The 16,925-nt window shown below is 41.1% G+C and overlaps 1 protein-coding gene across 1 annotated transcript in view; it reads left to right on the forward strand.

Moving 5' to 3' along the window:
* Window positions 1-2,034: 2,034 nt before the first annotated feature.
* The window catches only part of LOC124795779 (zinc finger protein 697), a 93,633-nt gene continuing 78,742 nt past the window's right edge, over window positions 2,035-16,925 (forward strand). Inside the window, exon 1 of the mRNA XM_047259862.1 lies at window positions 2,035-2,122. Coding sequence (XP_047115818.1) covers window positions 2,035-2,122 — 88 coding nt within the window. The remainder of the gene's footprint in view (window positions 2,123-16,925) is intronic.

Below are 16,925 nucleotides of genomic sequence, written 5' to 3' on the forward strand. Positions count from 1 at the left end.
TGTTCGACAACGTGGAGTCTGTTTGCAGACATTCATTGACTTAATGTTCCCAAAAAAAGATAGCATTTTTATGGATGATAATGCGCCATGTTACCGGGCCACGATTCTTGGACACAATTCCACATCTCAAAACTTGCATGCCTACAACAAATTATAGTCCAAAATAATATGTAAAATGAAATTAAAATTTAATCAATTTTGTATAGCACTAAATACTTCCCCAAGTGGTTTGATTTCGAAATCTCTCATAAAAGGCGTAGCTCAGAGTCAAATTTCCCTCAGAACAACTTTAGGTACACTAACTTCACTGTCAAGTATCTCCCCAATATGGCCACAGAAAAAAAAAAAACCTCATGCCCCAACCTCCTGAAATCACATAGCATTATGCCTGCACCGACTGTTGCTTCAACGCTGTAATTGACTGCTACAATTTAGTACATTCGTGCCAGTGTGCCACTAAATGTCTCTGCCTTGCCATAGTATCGGGGGCTTCATGCGAAAGGCAGTGGTATTTCACAAAAAATTTATAAAATGGTGGTTTTAGGCAGAAACCGCTGATACTCGAAGGGTTAAAGACTGACGACCTAAAAAAGAAACTGGGAAAACAAAGAGGAGACACGAAACGTCATGGCAGATTAAACCTTCCAAACTTTACAGAAGCTCTCCTGCGAACTGGCAGAAGTAAAGCTGTGAGCACGGGCCGTGAGTCGTGCTTGGGTAGCTCAGTCGGTAGAGCACTTGCCCGCGAAAGGCAAGGGTCCCGAGTTCGAGTCTCGTTCCAGCACACAGTTTTAATCTGCCAGGAAGTTTCATATCAGCGCACACTCCGCTGCAGAGTGAAAACCTCATTCTGGAAAGAGGAGACAATTTGGAACTGTATTTATTTCCAGCGTCGTGGCTAAGAATAGATCATTCATTGCCCTCCGCAGTGACTATATGTGTTAACCATTTATTTGTCACAGAAAAAAATATTAATTTATTTAAATTAGTACGTGACCACGTGAATGATTTTACATGATTTTCTTTCCAATATAAGTATGTTGCCTTCGCCGTTGCCCAGAAAAGGCGTATGGGTGCTGCAATATAAATACTACAATGTTATTCTTGTGGCTGTAAAAACTGTCGGAATTTACTCTGTTTCATTTGAAATGTCTTTAAAAAATTCCATTTTGGTACAAAGCACAGAACAACTCCACATTTTCCTCATTTTACAGTCCACTGTCTCTTAGGGAAAAAATATATATCTTTCAGTTTAACCCATACTCTGACGAGTGACTAGAACAGTCACATCGTACATCGTCCACTGGCACAGGATCTGCTGTTTCTTCTTCTTCTAGTTTCGTTGTCCATCCAGTACTTGAAGACGGGTTTCCTCTTCCCAGAAAATGTAAGTACATTTGAATTGGCCAAGGTAAAAATTCGGAAATGTATTTGTACAATAACCCACCGTCAAGACTCCCCCTTCCCGCTTATAAGTAGTTTTTGTTGCACAAGAAGAAACAACGCGACAAAATCGAAAAAAAAGCTACACCTATAATTGGTCACAGAAGCTTGAACGGTGTCTGCTCAAGTTGAACAATATACAGAAACTTTCACCGGAGGCAGCAGAATATCGTCGTCTGTAGAGCGTAAACGTTGCCCATCCAAGGACGAAACTTGCAATGTATTACAGAAAACAGTGAGAAATGTTGATTTTGCTTGAGAGCAACTTTGCCAAAAGAAGGGTTAACATCCTTAGCATAATGAGAATTCTCATCACACTCCTGCCACATCAACTGCAGCATTTACTTTTCAGCTGTGGACTTTCACGGCAGAGTACCCCTTGCCATGCGGTGCACACGAGCTCGACATGCTCTCTAGACGTTTTTGTATGCCACCACGGATGTTGACAAAAACTACAATGCAGCCGGTACGCCGCTGCTCCCCTCCCCCGGCGTGTCGCGTGCCCCTCCCCTCCCAGCCCCTCCCCTGCGCCGCTGTGCCCCACCCCCAGCGGCCACCGTGCGCGCCCCCAGACAGCGGCCGGCCGCAGTCATGCCTCGGGCCTTCTTGGTGACGGCCCGGCGTTACAGCAGTGGCGCGCCCACGCCTGCGCCCGCCACAGACCTGCCGCAACACAGAGGTACGACTCCTCCACTTGTTCTACCCAACATCTGCGTGCTTCCCAGCAATTCCACCCCTTCTTTTTACATTCATCGACATTTTCAACGATCTTTCTCTCCGCCACGTTCTATTCCCAGCTCCGCCTACCAGCGTTCTCAGTAGTCGACGTCCGTACTTAAAACGATGTTCGCCCACGCATCTTTTTTATAACGATTGATAATTCTGCATGCCTCAACATGTACCCCAGCACTCTTTCCCCGACTTTCAAAGACTTCTTTCCTGATCGATTTTAATTAACTCTTCATTTCGTTTGTTGGTGAGGCCATTTCTCACAGCAAGTGCTTAAAATAGTTTTATAAATTCAAACGTCTTTTTCTTGCTTCAGTGTCATATTTAATTACCTTCCAGTCTCGTTTCGCCTTTTTTTTATCAAAGGATTTATCAGAGCAATAATTTTAGTTACTCGTCTGTCCTGCCAAAATCTCTTTTTTTTCTCTCACCTAGTCATAGATCAGACGCTCACTTTCACTTCATTTGCGGTACATACTAACGTCTAGAAATTTTTTCCTGCTTTCGTAGATTGTTTTCCGTTAGCTAAATGATGTCACTGCTGACGTGGCAAGAGCTTAATATTTATAATATGAGACATTATTAAGAGATGTTTAATGAGCAGCTTTCCGTGATTGTACCTTATAGGTTACGAAAATTTTGGCTAGTAACACTGTATTTCATTTTACCACTTTAGTCCAACGCGTTTCCAAGGATTACATTGTAGTACAGCCACAAGCATGTTACATTATTTAAAGTGCAAGGGCAAATGTGGAACCTATTTGGCCATCTAGGAGAAATACGTTTCATGGACAAACGAACATGATAAATTGAAGGAGATGTAATGCTAAAAACGTCAATGTAGTCCTGGAGAATCGAGCTGTACCTCAGCAACGCGTTGGACTGAGGCACCACAGAAGACAGCGAATTATTAACAACAGCATTGCTAACCTAATTACAGGAATTGTGACAATTGCTGCTGTGACACTGATTGCTCGCAACAGACGCCACGTAAAGAGTTTCACAGCATTTAGCTAACGAAAAACGTAGCATGAAAACAAGAAAACCCAAAGATCTCGATGCGAATATATGCCGAATTATCGTAAGCGGACTGAAAATGCGCTCGGACATATGACCAGATGGGAGTAATCGCAGATTTTTACAGGGCAAACGGTAACTAGAAAAGCGATGCATTGTTTTCCTTTGCTGTGTCTGTCATGTCTCAATTTGCTTCCGAGGTAACAGAATTCCTTCACATCATCTACCACCTGTTCTCCAATTTCGATGTTTAATTTGTTGCAAATATCTTCTTCGCTGCTTCTCAGTACTTTCATCTTTCATTGGTTTACTCTCTGTCCATACGCTGCGCTCAGTAGACTGCTCATTCACATCAACAGGTCCCGTAATTCTCCATGATTTTCACTGAGGGTAGCTACGCCATTAGCAAATCTTAACTCCTGTATATTTTTAAGCTGAATTTTAATCCATTTCTGAACCTTTCCTTTCGTCCTTGCTACTTCGATATACAATCTGGACAATAAAGACGGATGATTTCATCCCTGTCTTAGATCTTCTTTTAATTCGAGTACATGCCTCCTCATCTCCGATTCTTACTATTCCCTCTTGATTGTTGTACAAACTGTCTATAATCCTTCTTCCCCTACAGCGTATACCTACTTTTCTGAGAATTTCAAATATCCTGCTCCACTCTACATTTTCAGAAGCTGTTTTCAGGTCTAGAAATTCTATGTTAGTATCCTGAGCGCTTGGGGTTAGCATATTAGTATAGAAACATATTTAGTATTTCATTCCAGTGATCACAAAACGAAGCATAGAACCTATATTTACGAAACCACAGAATTCCTTTATTGCTCTTACGTTGCTGTCTACTCCCAGTAGAGTTTCCGGTACAAAGATTTGCTCCAACGATTTCAGAGTCTTCTTAGATTCTGCTACTTGGAAGCTTTTCTTTTTCCTTCATAGCGCAGATCTTTCGTATTGTTCTCCTTTAAAGCATTGGAAACGTTACGGTGAGGCTCTCTTCGTGGTACAGAGGGAAATAGTAACTGTTGCAATTTACTCGTACAGGATTTGCAATAACATGGAATAATAAAAATCAATAATAACTTGATTCTTGCTTGGTCTCAGGAATTACTCACCGTGAAGTCGTTTGTTTCAAAAATGTAGCTAACTTGTAGAAATGTGCTGTTCGTGTCTACCTGTGACGAAAATAACCCAAATTATCGAAAAAGGTATTTCTTTAAGTTTCCTGTTATACAAGGTCTTATAGCACGGCTAGAATAAATGAGTACAGAAAAGGAGTAGTGATGATGATTTAAAGCAGCTGAAAATGGATATTTCTGTTTCGCTGGCAACATTTTTTCCTGTTGCTTTTGGCTTTAGAATTTCAACGAATAACAGCAGATCATATGACTGTCTAGTAAAGTATTCCACGTATTTTCTTTTCTTTCTTTGTTAGCTTTTTCATTCACTATTTCGTTCACGATTTCTTGTGGGAAGCGCTTTTACATAGATTATATTGGTTTTTTTTTAATACCGATTTAAAAAACCATGAGTTTTTAAGCCTGAGGATTCCACAAGCCAGAACTAATTCAGCGCCGTGATTTTATGATTTAAGAGGGCATGGGGAAAAGTGATGCCTCCAACTTTTTATGAAAAAACTTTAAGATTTTTCACACAAAAGAAATCAGAAGAACTATTTTTCAGCACGCCGTCTTGGTTGAATATTAACTTTTTGATAGATACGCCATACACCAACACTTCCGAAATGTTTCTGATGTTAGCTATTGGCCACAAGAGAATACTAAATCCAACATGTTATAAACGTAAGTATGTTTTTCTTCCGTATGCCTTGTGCGATAAACCCTAGGTTTGTAGCTTCATTTCTCCGGTACTCAAACTCGTCTTCCTTGCGATTGCCTTTCCACACTTTCGCATGATTTGTGTCAGTAGCCTATTTTGCAATCATAAATTATTAAACTGATGGTTCTATAATATTCACATTTCTCAGCACTTTCATATATTGTATCTGCAACAATTACGTAGGCGAAATTCGAGGATAGTGTGCTCTATTTGCTATTTAATGCACCATTTCTGCCTGTGCATCTAACATTCCCCAGCGATAGCTGCATCCAGCTGTACGCCTTCATGGCTTTTGCAAGTAACTTCCGTAGTAACAAAGTAGTCCTGATAATTAGTAGGAGAACCTCGTTAAAAAATAAATTAAAAAAAACACATCCTATCAGCAGCTTGTCACAGCTCTATAACTACGTTTGTTGTGTACTCGCGACGCCCATATTCACCACAGGGCCACTGCTGCATCAACAAATGTCGGGATATCTTCCGAACGTAGTCGCGTATTCTCTACGACATTTGTTACAGTATATTGTGTCTGCCACCAGGTGGCTCGGTCAACAGAACCACTTGCTGATGACGCTACAGAGTGCTATTGCATACCCGCATTAAACACACACAAATCAATTCTCGAAAAACAATAGAACGCTCCTACATGGCCATACAAAACTGAAAATTTAGTATTTTGTAACAGATGTATTGATTGTGACTTCTGAAGATCGAAATGTCTCGACCACTGTAGAACGAAGAAATAGTTGATGCTCTGTCTACAATAAATGAACTTCAGATAGTCTAATAACACCAAAATTTAGTATAAGTTAACACGTTTCTGACAGTATGCGTCACAGAGTGTGACGATGAGAGAATCTGTGTTCTGTCATTTATTTCTAAATCTATCATGAGTCAGTATCTCATCGACAATGTAGTCGTTTTGTCACCGCTAGCACTTGTCCGCATTAAACTGTTATTTCAGCAGAAAAGTGTTTTTTTTTTTCAGCGATAATATTTGACTGTCAGCCATATTCGAGTATGGTATTATTGAGTCAAATCAGTAAACTTCAAGCGTCTTCTATCATACGTAAATATTTCATACCATAGTCAATACACTCCGTCTCCGACAATATTTCCTTGTACATACTCGAATTATATAAGAAAGAAGAGGATATTTTGAAATGCGATTTAGCACGAAATTTTACTCTCGAAAATAATCCTACAATTGAAGTTGCAATTGCAGTTACTGGAAATTAGGCTGACTTTTAGAGACGAAAGTAATGTTCTCCACAGGGTGTATAAGATGTCTGTGACGCTAGCTCAAAACAAGATAACCAACCACTAGCGAAGTGAGACAAGTTTCGTAAAATAAGACGTGTTCCACACGTGTTTTTGAGTTGGCTAGCCAGCGAAAACTCTCTACCACCGCCAGCTTTTCCTTGATGTTGTCACCGCATTGTACATACAAAGATCAAGTTCTTCGGGAGATTACTAGTCGTTGGGCATTATAACCCTGCTATAGTCAATGGACCGTTGAGTCTAGTGGAGTCAGGCAGTATTTTGATGATCAGAGTTACGTTGGATATTAGTGAGTATAAAACGTGAAATAAATGTCGGCGACGGTGAGTAATTTGATGAGAGGGAGAATATTAATTTGTGATACAGGTGGAGAGGCTGTGATAAGAAATGAATAAACTAGTGGTTTGCTGATTTAAGGTAGCACAAGTGATTAAAGTTGGCGATCAGGTGTGTTTGATAAGAAACAGTTATTTTGCAGTACGATGTTTAGTCTAAATGTACGTGAGTTTTCACGATGGTACCTGTGCGAGATAGAGTTGTCAGTGTTTGGAATGCTTGTAAAATAGACAGTGAATACATTTACGTAGCTAGTGCTTTCTTAATTATTGAATATATATCCTGTGCATGTTACCATCTATTAAATTATAATGAACAATAATCAAACTACATTAAAATCGAAATGGGCATGGTTTGAGTACCAGGCATCCGATCACAATCCTTAGTCTTCCATTTTTTTAAATGTATGTCAGTTCTTCTTCCAAAACCAAACAGTTTCCGGCTGACTTTAATAAAATCTGAGAGCGCTGATCTCCATTGACATACAGCACACAGAGGAGAATGGCAGGTTGCAATGTAAATATGAAATGTCATCCGCATCTGTTGCGCAGGTCGGAGCGTGATGTTTTCCACGATGTGCGTCGAATCACCGCACTGAGTCAGAGAGTGCCTCAAATGAACAGTGTACATGAGTCACTGGATACATAATCAAGCGGGAGAATTTAAATACGAGAGCAGTCATCCGTAATAGTTCGATCTGTCGACAAGCGCTACGGTCGAGACGAACGAATTCAAAGCCCATATCGACAGACATGTTATCTTTTAACACAATGATGTCAATCGGGACAGTAAAAGTCACCTAAGCTTTATCGAATACGTATTGTTCACAGCATCATGCCAAGAGCGTTATAAAATGTTTCGAAAAGAGTCGGTGATTCTAATGCTGCATAGTCTCGTAACAACAGTTTGTACGACACACTTAATGAATCTAACCAACGTTTCATTTGGCTGTACTGTATAGTACAATAAAACAAATTTTCTAAAATAATGCGATCTTGGAAAGTGGAAAATATCTTTACGTGATGCAGAAACGCTGTGAAATTACACAATAAGGCTGTTTGACTGAATGCTCTCAATTATAACATGTACCATAAGAGTCATCACAAAATGGTTAGATACTTCCAACTTACAGAAGAACGTAGATGAAAATAACAATTGTGACTCGCTGAATACTATACACGTCTCCATATATAAAAATAGAGAAAAAAATTATTCTGGTTATAAAGGAATAAACATAAAAACATGCCACGTCGAGCTGCTGCAATAACCCGGGCAAAACGAGATCCGACACGATATTAGGAGATATCCCAAGACTTTTTGTCACCTCAGTGTATGTGCCGTGCTGGGTTTACAGTCGATCCTTTTCAACAAGTTTTCTAAAGTTTCCTTACATCTGCCTGCAATTAAAATGTACTCGTACATAAAGGAGTAGAGTGAGACCGGTTTCTGAATAACTTAAGCTAACAAATCAATGCGTCGCTTCAGGCAGAAATGACTGACTACATAACAACATATTTCACATCTAAATTTCCGTCTTTAGCTGAGAACCTCACAAAGCATGAAGTACGTTGTCGAATTTCGATCACCGCTGTATAGCAGCAATGGTGAACGCATAAGCTGGCGAGTATGTTGATCTACTGTTGATTTCTCGGAAACAGAAAGAAATGTTGCGGCAGGGCTAGAAGCGTTGAGACATAGCCGTGGTATCAAAGTGACGCACCGCGTTGTTTTCGCCCGTGTCCCTGGACTCAGCAGCCAACCTGTTGCAACAAATCTGGCCGCGACACAACTGCGCACGCCGCTAGGTGGGGTACTGGCCGCGTGCAGCCAAATCCTGCACAGGGGCCTCCTCCCCTCTCGGTGGCAGAACAGCTGTGTTCTTTTCGCCCTCGTCTGTCACGAAGACAGTGGTCGGCCGCTACCCAAGTAAAGTAATTCAGCAATGGACTACATTTTCCAGCAAACTTCATAGTGGCAAAATAGAAAGAAAATAAAGGGGCTGAAGAATGTCGATGCATTTATGACGTCTGATAACTGGTATGTCTTAAATTGGTGATCCTCAGCTCTCCATCCTGCATGCTATCTTAAGAATGCTATAGCAGAGGAGACGAATATCAGACTAATTTGATAGTTAAGGGGCATGAAAGGGAAGCAGTGGTTGGGAAGGGAGTGAGACAGGGTTGTAGCCTCTCCCCGATGTTATTCAATCTGTATATTGAGCAGGCAGTGAAGGAAACAAAACAAAAATTCGGAGTAGGTATTAAAATTCATGGAGAAGAAATAAAAACTTTGAGGTTCGCCGATGACATTGTAATTCTGTCAGAGACAGCAAAGGACTTGGAAGAGCAGTTGAACGGAATGGACAGTGTCTTGAAAGGAGGCTACAAGATGAACATCAACAAAAGCAAAACGAGGATAATGGAATGTAGTCGAATTAAGTCGGGTGATGCTGAGGGAATTAGATTAGGAAATGAGACACTTAAAGTAGTAAAGGAGTTTTGCTATTTGGGGAGCAAAATAACTGATGATGGTCGAAGTAGAGAGGATATAAAATGTAGACTGGCAATGGCAAGGAAAGCGTTTCTGAAGAAGAGACATTTGTTAACATCGAATATTGATTTAAGTGTCAGGAAGTCGTTTCTGAAAGTATTTGTACGGAGTGTAGCCATGTATGGAAGTGAAACATGGACGATAAATAGTTTAGACAAGAAGAGAATAGAAGCTTTCGAAATGTAGTGCTACAGAAGAATGCTGAAGATTAGATGGGTAGATCACATAACTAATGAGGAAGTATTGAATAGAATTGGGGAGAAGAGAAGTTTGTGGCACAACTTGACAAGAAGAAGGGATCCGGTTGGTAGGACATGTTCTGAGGCATCGAGGGATCACCAATTTAGTATTGGAGGGCAGCGTGGAGGGTAAAAATCGTAGAGGGAGACCAAGAGTTAAATACACCAAGCAGATTCAGAAGGATGTAGGTTGCAGTAGGTACTGGGAGATGAAGAAGCTTGCACAGGATAGAGTAGCATGGAGAGCTGCATCAAACCTGTCTCAGGACTGAACACCACAACAACTACAACATTGCTAATCTTCTCCGAGAGCCACTGTGATTCTAGCCGTCCTGGGATATTACCCAGTCCATCGTAGACTTCCTTCTCCACCGACACGGGAGACGTTATTTTGCTAGGTGCCAATGAGAGATTTTCGTTAGTAGCTCACCCTTCATAAAGCGAACGGATCACTGCCGTTTTATTTGCAGAACATAAAATACCATTTAATGGCATGCAACTGAACTCTATAGTAGCTTATAGACTTACGTGATTCGAAGGCCCGAAGCATAATAATCGTTGATAAAATAACTTCATAGTTACACAGGCTATTAGAGACAAACTTGTTTATCTGAAAAGAATACAAAAATCAATGCTGTATTGTACATAAGATGGAAGCCGCATATCAGAAGGGCACAGTAACAAACTCACCTTGAATAAATCAGAGCTACACTAGTGGAAATCAGTACAAAGTCAAGGATCCACCAAATTAATAGTACAATGTCTGAGGCACACTTTCATCGAATGCATTACGAAAGTAGTAGATAGAAATAATACTCAAACAGTCATGACAGAATTACGAAGTTTCTTTCATTACATGAGTAACAAAATAAGGTGTATGCTTTTCGTGGATGGAACTGTAGTATACAGAGAAGTTGCAGCAATAGAAAATTGCAGCGAAATGCAGGAAGATCTGCAGCGGATAGGCACTTGGTGCAGGTAGTGGCAACTGACCCTTAACATAGACAAATCTAATATATTGCGAATACAAAGAAAGAAGGATCGTTTATTGTCTGATTATATGATAGCGGAACAAACACTGGTAACAGTTACTTCTGTAAACTATCTGGGAGTATGTGTACGGAACGATTTGAAATGGAATGATCATATACAATTAATTGTTGGTAAGGCGGGTGCCAGGTTGAGATTCATTGGGAGAGTCCTTACAAAATGTAGTCCACCATCAAAGGAGGTGGCTTACAAAACACTCGTTCGACCTACACTTGAGTATTGCTCATCAGTGTGAGATCCGTACCAGGTCGGGTTGACAGAGGAGATAGAGAAGATCCAAAGAAGAGCGGCGCGTTTCGTCACAGGGTTATTTGGTAAGCGTGATAGCGTTACGGAGATGTTTAGCAACCTCAAGTGGCAGACTCTGTAAGGGAGGCGCTCTGCATCGCGGTGTAGCTTGCTGTCCAGGTTTCGAGAGGTTGCGTTTCTGGATGAGGTATCGAATATATTGCTTCCCCCTACTTATACCTCCCGAGGAGGTCACGAATGTAAAATTAGAGAGATTCGAGCGCACACGGAGGCTTTCCGGCAGTCGTTCTCCCCGCGAACCATACATGACTGGAACAGGAAAGGGAGGTAATGACAGTGGCACGTAAAGTGCCCTCCGCCACACACCGTTCGGTGGCTTGCGGAGTATAAATGTAGGTGTAGATGTAGATGTAGAACTTGGTAAAAGCACTCACTGTCGTATTGTGTTATTGCATTGTTAGTACTTTGTCCAACCTTCGTTCTTCCTAATTACTTCAAAAATCCTCTTCGGCACTGATTTTATTAGGGTTTGTAGTTCTTGCAGTTGAACTGTAGCTCGTCTCGTATAACTCTTTTCAGCTCTCATACTGTCCCTAGTTGCCTTCCATTGCGATAAACATGCCTTGCAAGTACTTCACAAAGGCTCTCCACGGAGTTCAAATCCGTGCTACGTGCAGGCCAGGGCAAGATATCGGTATCCTTATTTTCAAACCACTTTTTGGTTCTAGCAGAACCATAGACAGATGAATTGCGTTATTGAAACCTTAGACTTACGTACCCTAGGTAATCATATGTTCTAATCAGTTCTGCCTCCAGCATCACGGTGTACATAGACTTCATCCTAGTGTTCAGCCAAGAAATGGGTAACTTAGCTTCAGCGCAGAAGGCTGTCCAAATCATTACACTTCCACCAACAAAATTCCTCCTCTTTCAAACCTTCTGTTCGGTTCTCAGATCAAGCCAATAATATTTAAATCCATTATAGCCATGTAAATTAAACTTCTTCTCATCACTGAACATCGTTTTATCCCGTTCTGAAGTCCATGACACATGTTTTTCAGCAAACTCCAATCTAGCCTCTTAATGTCTGCGTATTAATATAGGTTTCTGCAGTCGCTTCTTGAAAGCAAGACGTTTGTAGTACAAGTGTGGCAGTTACTGGGAACTGTAAATCGGCAAGAAGTTCAGGAGAATAACGGTCTGTGCCTCTTACTTTGCGCAAAAGTAACTTTTTCTGTGCCTCAGATAATTTTCAATTTTCCGTTCTGTCCACAGGTGCGCCCATTCTAACGAAATTATCAATCATTGTACTTGAACAGTTCACCTTCTCGGCAATTTGACGATTGCACAGCCTCATTTCCTTGTACGTACTGATGTTTGCTTTTTCATCATATGATAATTGTTTTCCGAATCTCACAGTCACAACCGTGGTTTATGTACACAACATCCACTGTCAGTAATTGTGCCCGTTTCCTGTCTGCAGTAAATGCACGTACTCACACGCTAACAGCGCACAAAATCGACTGCATTTGCACGAGTTCCACCCTCTGCCACCTGAATCGTTGATGTCTTGCTATATACTATACTACTGATATCAAATGCGATACTATTTGACGACATATGTCGGTGTACTGGATTTCACACTACTGCATATACATCGTGCACAACAAAACCAACAGATAATGTTAATTTTCTCGTAAATATTCATACCTTTATACTAATTTTCACAACAGTATTGATAAAAACAAATGGTAGGTTTTAAAAGATGCTTATCTTGAAACGGACACGTTATTAATTATAGACTTTGGAGTTCAGAAATTAATTTGGGTGTTCAATGATAAAGACAACGGACAACAAATTAGCCACCCCAAGCAGTCATCAAGCTAATACCATGCAATAATACCGCTTCTGGTCTTTACAATCAGCTCATTTCGGCGAGGAAGACTGTCGGAAATTTTCTTCAAGTATGCCATAGCCAGCTGAAGTATCTCATTTACAATTAGATCCCGCAGACTTAAAGAACTATGGGAATGTTGATTGCTACGTTTCATCGACTGTCCCAAACAGTCTCACTAGTTTTATATGGGATTAAGATCTTGCTATTTAGCGGGCCACTTGACTTGTGGCAGCTTTCCTGAGTATTCGCCACACGATGAACACACGGCGGTTCTCACGTTGAAAGATGGGATGTCCACGCCACACTAATCATGAAAATGTAGAACAAAGAGTGATAGTGAATCATAGACAGTGTTGAAATAAACAACCCCGTTGACGTTTAGGTTGACCTGAATGATTCGATCCAACACGTGGAACAAAAACCATCCAGAAACGTCACGTAAGATCGTCCTCCACACACTGCAGGTTAACGTCTGATATGGTCCTGGGTACATTCGTCGGAACCACATTGCACGCCTCCAGTTTGCTACTGCCCTCTTTTTGCTTTTTTCTTTTTTTTATCCGTTGAAGAGGTGGAGCTGTATGTGCCGTTCTGAGCAACGACTATTCAGCTGAAAATGTCCATTGTACGCTGCTTCCTTCGCTCAGAAAGTGGATGAGATGGACCTCCAGGCACTACTCGATAGCAACAGGTTAAGTAATTACTCAATCCTCAATACGTTGTGAATGTTGGGACATCAAACTCTGATATTTTGTCCCAAACCGTAGAATTTATACAATGGATGGCTCATACTTTCTTCGACCACTTTTTTGTGATGTATTAGGTTTTGTATTTTGCTTCAATTAAAAACTACACGTTTGTGTTATCTTGCCACCCAAGAAGTTCTCTGGCCGCATCTTTTGTTTCTGAAGTAGCACTTTGCCAGTATTTTGTGAATAATGGTACTGTCGACATTCATGGGTAGTTCTAAAAACACAATGTATTGTTTCAGGTGTTAGCTACCAAAATTTTTCGACTGACAGCACAAGACTAATACAGATTTATTCAGTACAGTGTGTGTGTAATCCGGAGTGTAGTACAGTGATGAGTCCGCCGTAATTATTCTACATGACGGATAGAACGAAAGAAAAAATCCAGGTTCTAGTCCTGGATTCAAACACGGCTTGATTTTGATGGGATATTTTATTCCAAAAATACATCTGGAAAACCTAATAATACACTCAATATACTGTCTTTATACTTTCTTTTCATTATTAAACTTTCCACTTATTCCACTGTTTAGCTTTTGCCAACAATAGTCTGTACAAGTATCATGACAAATGTATAATTTTAAGATATTTCGTGTACTTTGAATTTTGCATCATCAGGTTTAACTTCTTTCGTGATTTCCCTCGTTCTCTTGATGCAATGAATGTGAAGCAGAGTACTTCCATCCCCGACCCACCGGAGGGAGGCCACAATAGCACAGGGTGTACTGATGTCACAAATTCATATCTTATACATGATTGAAGATAGAAACTCGCAATTACATATACTAAACTGTTAATTTCAAGAAATATGTGACCTTCTGCAAGCATGCGCGTACAACCACTGAATACTTCTACAATCATGATTAGGGCCAAAATTTCAGACATCTTTCATAAGCGTTCAATGTGCACCCCACTGATCACACATTAACCATCCAGACGAAGATGACAACCGGCGAAAGTGTCAGGAGTTGCTGCGTTCAGCCGGATTTGCCAGAGGGTGTGGTACATAGATGGAATCTTTTAAAAACCACCCCCCCAAAAAAAAGAAATCACATACACTGAGATCAGGTGACCTTGGAGCCCGATAGTGGAATACAGAATTCGAAAGCCTTCTACACTGTAAGACGTGCAGTGCCATACTCTCGACGAAAAATATGTCACACATTTGTAACTGATTGGCACCTATTGAACAAGAAAAGGCAAGACGCGTTTTGTTGATGTGTTATCGTCATCTCGACGTGACGCACACAGTGTGATGTACAAGCACGCTAGCGAACTATTTGCACTCTTACCAGTAACCACATGAATCGGCAGCTTACAACGGGTGCCAACGTAAACTTTCAGTTTCGATGCGTGAGTTAAAGTCCACCACAAGTTCCTATTTCCACTCATATAGAAGACATTGTCTTGTCAGATGGGTTGAATCGTCTTGGAACGCTCTGTATTTTCCGTCAACATCCAGTGTGAAAGTATAAACTGTAAACAGAACAATAGTCTTTCAAACTACCCACCGAATGTGTAGCGAAATCAAGCCGGTCCAGAAGCTAAAAAGTGTCGTTGTAGTCACAACGGTATAATAGTGAACTTACTTCATGCAGCATGGCACAACAGAATAACAGGAGCCCGGCTGCCGTAGCTCGTTGCGAGACGCCAATTCCGCCCCGTGTGGCCACAGACGGTGGTTGTCGTAGAGATGTGCAGCATCTGTGTGTCACTACCGACATCCTCTGTAGGCGGGAATAATAAACTACACATTCAAATATAGTGCTAGGGCTTTCACCACTGACTTCTTCAGTCTCTAACAATGAAGGAATTTAGTTTGTCGTACCCAATCATCCCTACTTTTATGACGTATAAATTAATTTTCTCTGTCTGAAAACTCGTATGGAATGAGAAATCATGAAGCATTTGACAACCTAAAACTATGAGGCAGACTGTAGATCCCTGCTCTTCATTGGTAATGGGGCTACAAATTGGGTTATCTTGACACACCTTAGCAGTCAGCTAACAGCCTCAGCTCGTAATTGCTACCTCTCCACATACCTTCCAAACATGAGTGAGCCAGTGAGGTGTTTATGCGGTATATGCCTTGAGCGAGTGAGTTGGACGTTTTATATACAGCGCATATCTTGAGTGAGTCAGTGGGGAGTATATGCCTTGAGAGAAACATTGAGACGTTTTATATACGGCGTATGCCTTGAGTGAGTCAGTGAGGTATTTTATGTACAGTCTATGCCCTGAGTCCCCCCCATGAACCATGGACCTTGCCGTTGGTGGGGAGGCTTGCGTGCCTCAGCGATACAGATAGCCGTACCGTAGGTGCAACCACAACGGAGGGGTATCTGTTGAGAGGCCAGACAAACGTGTGGTTCCTGAAGAGGGGCAGCGGCCTTTTCAGTAGTTGCAAGGGCAACAATCTGGATGATTGACTGATCTGGCCTTGTAACAATAACCAAAACGGCCTTGCTGTGCTGGTACTGCGAACGGCTGAAAGCAAGGGGAAACTACAGCCGTAATTTTTCCCGAGGGCATGCAGCTTTACTGTATGATTACATGATGATGGCGTCCTCTTGGGTAAAATATTCCGGAGGTAAAATAGTCCCCCATTCGGATCTCCGGGCGGGGACTACTCAAGAGGATGTCGTTATCAGGAGAAAGAAAACTGGCGTTCTACGGATCGGAGAGTGGAATGTCAGATCCCTTAATCGGGCAGGTAGGTTAGAAAATTTAAAAAGGGAAATGGATAGGTTGAAGTTAGATATAGTGGGAATTAGTGAAGTTCGGTGGCAGGAGGAACAAGACTTCTGGTCAGGTGACTACAGGGTTATAAACACAAAATCAAATAGGGGTAATGCAGGAGTAGGTTTAATAATGAATAGGAAAATAGGAATGCGGGTAAGTTACTACAAACAGCATAGTGAACGCATTATTGTGGCCAAGATAGATACGAAGCCCACGCCTACTACAGTAGTACAAGTTTATATGCCAACTAGCTCTGCAGATGACGATGAAATTGAAGAAATGTATGATGAAATAAAAGAAATTATTCAGATTGTGAAGGGAGACGAAAATTTAATAGTCATGGGTGACTGGAATTCGAGTGTAGGAAAAGGGAGAGAAGGAAACATAGTAGGTGAATATGGATTGGGGGACAGAAATGAAAGAGGAAGCCGCCTCGTCGAATTTTGCACAGAGCACAACATAATCATAACTAACACTTGGTTTAAGAATCATGAAAGAAGGTTGTATACATGGAAGAACCCTGGAGATACTAAAAGGTATCAGATAGATTATATAATGGTAAGACAGAGATTTAGGAACCAGGTTTTAAATTGTAAGACATTTCCAGGGGCAGATGTGGACTCTGACCACAATCTATTGGTTATGACCTGTAGATTAAAACTGAAGAAACTGCAAAAAGGTGGGAATTTAAGGAGATGGGACCTGGATAAACTAAAAGAACCAGAGGCTGTACAGAGATTCAGGGAGAGCATAAGGGAGCAATTGACAGGAATGGGGGAAAGAAATACAGTAGAAGAA

Source organism: Schistocerca piceifrons, chromosome 4, assembly GCF_021461385.2.
Source record: "Schistocerca piceifrons isolate TAMUIC-IGC-003096 chromosome 4, iqSchPice1.1, whole genome shotgun sequence".
NCBI lineage: Eukaryota > Metazoa > Arthropoda > Insecta > Orthoptera > Acrididae > Schistocerca > Schistocerca piceifrons.